Source organism: Tiliqua scincoides, chromosome 7, assembly GCF_035046505.1.
Source record: "Tiliqua scincoides isolate rTilSci1 chromosome 7, rTilSci1.hap2, whole genome shotgun sequence".
Classification (NCBI taxonomy): Eukaryota; Metazoa; Chordata; class Lepidosauria; order Squamata; family Scincidae; genus Tiliqua; species Tiliqua scincoides.
The window spans coordinates 2,331,060-2,338,595 of NC_089827.1; the positions used below are offsets into that span (position 1 = coordinate 2,331,060).

The 7,536-nt window shown below is 45.0% G+C and overlaps 1 protein-coding gene across 1 annotated transcript in view; it reads right to left on the reverse strand.

Moving 5' to 3' along the window:
* Positions 1-7,334, reverse strand: part of EFCAB6 (EF-hand calcium binding domain 6) — an 88,178-nt gene extending 80,844 nt beyond the window's left edge. Inside the window, exons 1-4 of the mRNA XM_066634239.1 lie at positions 7,166-7,334; positions 5,046-5,257; positions 3,612-3,694; positions 1,805-1,871 (exon numbers count right to left, since the gene is read on the reverse strand). Of these exons, the coding sequence (XP_066490336.1) occupies positions 1,805-1,871; positions 3,612-3,694; positions 5,046-5,257; positions 7,166-7,334 (531 nt within the window). The remainder of the gene's footprint in view (positions 1-1,804; positions 1,872-3,611; positions 3,695-5,045; positions 5,258-7,165) is intronic.
* Between the last annotated feature and the right edge of the window lie 202 nt (positions 7,335-7,536).

Genomic DNA, 7,536 nt, shown 5'->3' on the forward strand with positions numbered 1-7,536 from the left:
ATACATTTATGTGATGGTTGGTAGGCACCTATACACTGACAAGGCATTCAAAAACAACAAAACAGAATATGTAACCAGTGCAGCATTTTGCAAACAAAAACTCACAGCGGCATTATGCAAACTCTATTTCTTTCATTCGGAACTATTGCTTCTTTTGCTAAAGTTTAATTACCAACAATTAAAAAGATTCTGTACCAAATTATATACATAAACTTTATTCAAACCGCCCTTGATCAAATAAACAAACACAGCCCTTATATGTCGGATTTCTAGAAGCCTAATTGGGACCGTTGGGGATATTTTCAATTCATAAATTTTGCAATAGAAAGATAGCTTGGCTGTTTCATTTGCAAGGGGAAAATGGAAATATTACTTTTCTGCATATATATATAGCCAAAATGAAGAAAAGCAGCAGCAAGAACTATATATAAGTGATGATTGATGACACTGCAGTGAAGAAAGATCTTCTTGGAGACAATCTGTCCTGACAGCTCTGTGATATGTTAATGTTTCACTCTGTCTGGGATGATGGATTCAGACACCCTTCATGAGAGAAACAGGCTGGCACCGGGATCCTATATAGACACATGTGGGTGTGATGATGGCACACACACAGCAGTGTATGTGCCAGTGTATCTACAGCTTGACAACTGTATCTACAGCTTGACAACTTGGGGCCCTTCCATTCTGCAATGGAAGCTGCTGCAGTGGAAATTCCTCTGCAAGAAGCCTGCTTGAAATATTAGGCTTGGAGGGTGGCATTTTGTGATTCGCTTTGGATGACTGAAAGGCACGCAAGCTATTTCATTATGAGAGCAATTACCAGTGTTATGGATAGAGAACTTAGAAGTGCAGAAAGTGGTGTGATGTTTTTATTTTGCTATCATTGTTTTCTCCCACCTCTAGCTATGGGTCTATAAACGTGGCAGCCAGCAGTTACCAGCATGAGCAAAGAATGGGGTAAAAAGTGAGTCTCTCTCACTCTGTTCTGGGTTTTTGTGATAAAAAAGCAAGCCTCTTTCTTCCAGAGTTTTCCCTAAACCCCGCAAAAAGAGCCAGTGGAGTGGGTACAAAGCACTAAGTTTTTCAGGGAGCCTCACCACAGAGTGCAAGTGGTCCCTTCCCCTCCCCTTTGGAGCCATTCTGGGTGGGGGCTGCAAAACAGAGGTACACTTCTGACTCCAAAGGGTAGGGGGAGCAGCCGCTTGCATGCTGCGGTGAGGCTCTTTGCAAAACTTAGTGCTTTGCACCCCCTCTAGCTACACCATTGGAAACAGAAAAGCTGCATTCATCCCATATTCTGCAACAAGCACCGGAAAAGATCAGAAGCCAGAAGAGACTTTCTATGACTACATAGCCAGGATAAAGTTAGGGAGACTGACCTCTTTCTACCCCCAAAATTCTCTGCCAGAGACTTTAGGAAGAGGTTAGTGGTGACCATAAATCAGGACTGGCTACCAAGTCCTCTACAAAAGCTTTTTATTAAATATCTGGCATGAGGAGAGTTACTGAGTCTCTCCTCATCCCACTAAGTCCAAAAGAGAAAGCCCAAAAGAACAGACTGCTGTGAGAAGCAGCTAGTCCATATTAAGTAAAAAAAAACTAGATATGATCAGAATTTTTTATCAGATTAGCAGAGGATATCCTTTTAGACAATAACAGTAAAACCAGATATTCTACTTCAGCAACATGTACACTAAATATTTATGCAACATGTTGTTGATGATGATGTCATCATCATCATCATCATCATCATCAACACAAATTAGGTCTGTAATCATTGCATGCGCTTGCTGTACAGTACCTTCTCCCTTAAAAGGCATTCCAGCTGACTTAACGTCCTTGTCTGGGCATCTCCAACACCATTCCACCTAAAAATAGGTGGAACATAAACAGATAAAATAATCACAAACAATACTGAAGACCAGTAATGCCAATCCTAGCACAGAAATGAGCAAGAGAAGCAAGCTCTTTGATTGAAGACAGAGGAGATGGCAGCAACATCAGGAAGCAGGAGAGCCATGTCAAGTCAAACATCAATCAGGCCAAGCACTGGAGGAGGACCCCATGGCCTCCTTAGAGTCCCCAGGACTGATCCCCAAAGATCTGCACCCATAGGCAACTGCCACACAAGTTGCGACAGGGCCTTAAATCTCATTACAGAAATCTGGAACTGCAAGGTGACTCTGGACTTGCAACAAATAGCCACTTTGGGGATACAGTTCTGATCTGTATCAGGGGCAGGCCATGGAGGTTTGACAACAAAGAAAGAAATCCTGGTTTTAGTCAGCCTCTTAAGGTGAGGTGTGGTCTGAAGACAGAGCCATCCCTTCGCCTGAAAAAGCTCAACAGGATCAGCTCTGGTTTTGCCTTGGATGGGCGACCAGAAGCTGGCGGCTCAGAGACATAGAAATGTGGAGGACTGTGGAAGAGTCAGCTGGCAAGAAATGGATCACATCCTGAGCACCAGGCTGAGGCATGTTTTGCAGCTGCCTGTGGAAGCCTGGAAAGCGCAAGAGCTATGTGGCCAGGACAACCATCGCGCCATGAAGGGAAACATTGGGAGACATGAAGGAGCCTGAGAGGTCCTTCATTATCAGGGTGGACTGACATGTTACAATGACAGCTGATGAAAATAGCAGCCCCAAGATTAGTTTTCACCTTCCCTAGGTAGCTCTCTTTACTCCGTGTCCTGACACTACTTCAGTGTGCATTGTAACACCTACCCCTGCTCCACAATGACTGTTACTGGTAGAGAGGAAATGAACAGTACTAGGGCAGTGGTTCTCAAACTTTTTAGCAAAAGACCCACTTTTTAGAATGATAATCTGTCAGGACCCACCAACTAACATTTATTAAAAATAAAATAGACATTGAAATGAATGGGGACCTGCCTGAAATTGGCTCACAACCCACCTAGTGGCTCTCAACCCACAGTTTGAGAAATGCTGTAGGGTATTCGCATCCTAGATGATTGTGTCCCAGTCTAATGTGTCCCAGTCATTGACATCCCTGGACATTTGCATCCAGTTTTTTGTGTGTCCCAGTTACTTGCTTCCCAGTCACTTATCTTTTTTAATTTAATTAAAAACCTTTTTTAAATATATAAATTACATGCAATATAAATAAACCTCAACCCTTATATCTATCTAATAATTGGAAAACAGGATTCATGTGCACACACAAACAAACATATAAACACACAAACACACATAAATATATGTGTATATTTATATATATATAAATGTGTGTGTGTGTATATATATATATATACACACACACATATATATATAGGGGCTCAACATGAGGGTGCTATTTTCAGTGGCAAGAATATGTTCTCGGTAACTGATTCAGTGGCAGATGTTCTCGGTAAGTGTAGTTCCATTTTAAATTCACTATTACTGACTTTGTGTCAAAACTTCTTTCTTTATTCCACATTAAACGCTTATATGTATAGGATGAAATCAGAAAAAAATGTAGCCATTGTTAATATAGTATATCATAGCCAGAGAGTAAATGAATTCTATTTGATAACCCACTTCACAGCAGACCCCCTGGAAATGTCCAACTGCAATTTAAGATTCTCTGATCACATTGGAAGAAGTTCTTACTTTGTGCTGAGACTTTCAAACGGCTTTGCAAACCTCGAAAAGAACTCGGGGTAGGGAACAGTCACGGTGTTCGTGCCTGGGATCTGTTTCAAGGAAATGGGACATGGAGGTGCATGTTACAGTGTTTCAGGATTCCGCCACTCACCCTTTGCCATTGAAGAAATATTCAATTAAATGGTGAACATCTCCAATGCTCTGTTTTCTTTGCAGGTTTTTACATTTCTGAACACATTTATTTTTCAGATGTGCATCCCATTGTTCTCCAAGGAACCCAGGACAGTGTGTCAGGATCCTTGCCTGGCTTTTATCCTCACAGCAACCCTCAGATGTTGCTTCAGAAGATGCAATCATGGGCTGTGCTCCCAATCCGTCAGCAAGGCCAGTGGGGTCCTCCAGTCAAGGACCTGTTAGGGAGCAGAGCCCTCCTGACCTAAGGGGAGTGGTCCAAGGAGAAGCTACAAGGAGGGCTAGATGATTCAGGGGCAGAACAGGAAGGGGTGGCCACCTCAGGTCGCATCACAGCTTCAAAAGGAGAGGAGACCAGGAGGAAGGCTACTTGAGGGCAGGGAGATCAATAGCTCCTTATGGCCAAGAACTAGCAAGGCCTGGGGAAGTAGGCTCAAGGCTCGTGTGGGGAGTCCACTCCCTCCCCACAGCGCTCTCTGAGGCCTGATAGGAACACTTTGACCGTGACACCATCCAACTGTTTTGGAGAAAGGTCTGGTTCCCCTGGAAGCACAGCTCTCTCGCCTGCCAGCAGGAGAAGCTTTTATATATCATACAAAGTACAATTACAACCCAGTGCTAACCTGTGCTGGCACAGTGGGGCCGCATGGCTTCCATTATATCCAGTGCAGATATGGAGAAAGCTGGAGATCTACTTGGGGTAAGGGGATATTACTCTTCTCACCCTGGGTAAAGGCCCAGTCTGTCCAATGGCGTTACTTCAATCTACACCAGCTAAACCACTGTGGCAAATCCAGGTAGCTCCATGTAAGGTTGCCATCCCTGAGAAGGGGGTTAGGATATGGCGAGGCCACATCAATTCCACCCCCTTCCAGGGCCGTTTCCACCCACCCCCATTCTGTCCTCCGCCTGCCCCGTTACACTCCTTCCCTGCCTCCATTCTGCCCTCCTGCTGTCCTCCGCCGATCCCCATACCACAGCAGAGTTCTCACTTCCACCAGCAGCCTTTCCTTTGGATACAGCAGGGGAGGCCCAGCACAAGCCTTTCCGCCAATGCTGCTTGCACTAGAGTAGTCACAAACATGCTTTATGGCACATTTGCGACACTCTTGGCTGGCACAGCGGCTGCTGTGCTGGCAGAAGAGGACCTTAGAGTTGCGCTCTTTATCTACTAACATGTCTTTAATGGGATGTCACCCGGGGTTTTAACTGGCCTGTAACAGAGAGAAGGTTTCTACACACCCCTACCTTGGCCAGCACTGCATCAAACTGTTCTTGTGTCAGAGGGAAGAGGAAGGTTTCGATCACTCTTCTGAACTCGCCCTTGGTGACCTTCAGGGTCTGGTCGATGTCAATGATCTGAAACGCTTTCTTCAGCTCATCTTCCTTGGCTGCCGTCTTCTGAAGCAAAATCTGCTCAATATCCACTGAGGATAGCGTGGGATCAGGGACAGATGCAACTGGAAATTGGATCAGGGTTAAAACACCTTGTGGAGGCTTAGACAGAACCCGTTTATTTTGAGATCCAAGTGCAAACAATCTCAGCTTTGACAATATCACCCCAGTTTGAATATTTGTGCAGGAAACACTCTTCAGGATTCCAAGGAGGCATGGGGAAGCTGGCATGGGTCTAACCAGAGGTTTTTGGGCAGCTGATTCCTGGCAACAGAAACAGCAGATATGGGAGACACCTGCCTGTATAGCGCCCCCTCCATGCATCCATTACTCTACCTTTGTTTTATGTAGAAGTGCATTCAGCACAAGTGTTTCTTGTTTAACAACCTTCCTTAACGGAAGAGTGGAACATGCAGGCAACTAGCCTGCATGCTGCAGAGAGACTAACATGAAGCAGGAACTCCTGCTCTGAAATATCTGAAGTTTAACTAATTTAGCTCTTACGTTAAGCAAGTTTGGTGATCCCTGATATATAACATGGATATTGTTGCCCAGTTACAGTTTATGGACCAATTATGGGATGTAAATGATTAGGACACAAAACAAATCAGATGCAAACGTACAGGGATGCCAATGACCAGGACAAAATTGTCTGGCATGCAAACAGCTTCGTGTCCAACTTCCACAGTGGACTCAGACTGGGCCAAAACACGCACTTGTACACGAACAAAATTCGCATAAAGAGACTCAGAGCCATTTTGAACATGGTGTAAAGTGGAGGCAGGCACAGGAAGTGTAGTTGATTTGTGCTTCCTGCTCCCTGCACTTTGCTAACACCGAGGAAATCAATCTTCTGCATCTTTCCCAGTGTGGAAGCTGTTGTCCCATCTTCCTGCTGTGGGATGAAGTACAAAATTCTTCTAGAAGCAGGGCTGCTGAGAACAGGCATCAGGTCTGGGGCAGGATGCCTGATTGGCCCCCTCTTCACCTACACACTCATCCCCACCACCCTCTGACATTCTTACTTTGAGTAGTGCTACTGTGTCTCTTTTCTTCTACCTCAGCAAAGTGCTTTTCCTGCTTTTAATGATGCAGGGGCATCCAAGAACTGATTTTCACTATCTCCCTTCATTACCATGTGATGATTTTGAAACAAAGCCCAGGTGAAAGAAATTTCCTTTTCTCTTTTTTCCTTTTCTGTGCTCCAGACTTATATTAGTACTCCAGACTGTTAATTCCACCTTCAGGCAGTGCCAAAATACAGGTAGACTTGATCTAAGGCCATGTGTTCTAACTAGACACACCCTAAACCAGAAGGAGGGATGGAGTTGACTACTGGGGGGCCTGGGAATTCTGTGAACCCAGACGGGTGTGACCCACTGCTGGGGCTAAGTAGTTCTGGTCTAAAGGTGCAAGTTTCACTTTCCCATGTTTGAACTGAAATAATATGTGTCCATGCTCATGGACCTGGGCTGCATTTCCACTACAGATCCAATTCTCTTCCAATGCACTTCTGTTTCCCCAGTGCATTCTGGGGGCACTGTAATTTGTCGAGGAACCTGAGAGCTATTAGATTAGAGCTACCCTTGACAACTCCAGGCTCCAGAATGCATTGGGGGAGCAGAAGTGCACTGAAAGTGGATTTCAGCTGTAGTGGAAACGCAACCCTGGATAAACTGAGATTGCGGTACACAAATTTATTTTATAATAAATTTGTTTTGTACTGTATAGCTTGTTTTGTCATGGCCCAGACCCTATGGAAGCCCACGCATGGGGGATTTTGCCCCCCTCTCTCCAGGCCTGTCTAGAAGAGGCCAAAAAGTGCTGGGAACAAGGAACACAAGTCAATTGCCCTCTCTGTGTCCCTAGCTGGTCATATCTGGAATGGCCCTCAGAAACCTGCCTTATGACCTGAATTGCCCAGTTGGGCTGCCTCTGAAGCCTGTAACTGGAACATTTAAACAAATTCTTACTCGAACTTGACTTGACAGAGCTTTGCACACTGTTGCTGCTACTGCTGCTGCTGCTGCTGCGTGCTGACTGTTTGCTTGATGGCGTGGACTGGAGTCTGGGATTAAACACGATTCCATGGGACTGGGGGTACAGGCTACTGTAATCTGACGCACTAACCACTCTGGACATGATTCCTGCAGAGGCAAAAGGAATAACACCATCTGTGAGGGCAGGGAAGAAAGTCAAAGCAGAACAACTGGTCTCACTGCACAAGCTACTCCAGCAATTGCTTGAAGCCAAAATGTTTTTTAGAGAGGACTGTATGAAATCTGTGTGGCTTGCGCCAGGATCCCATGCAATATAAAACAATGTATTAGAGAACAACTCTTGA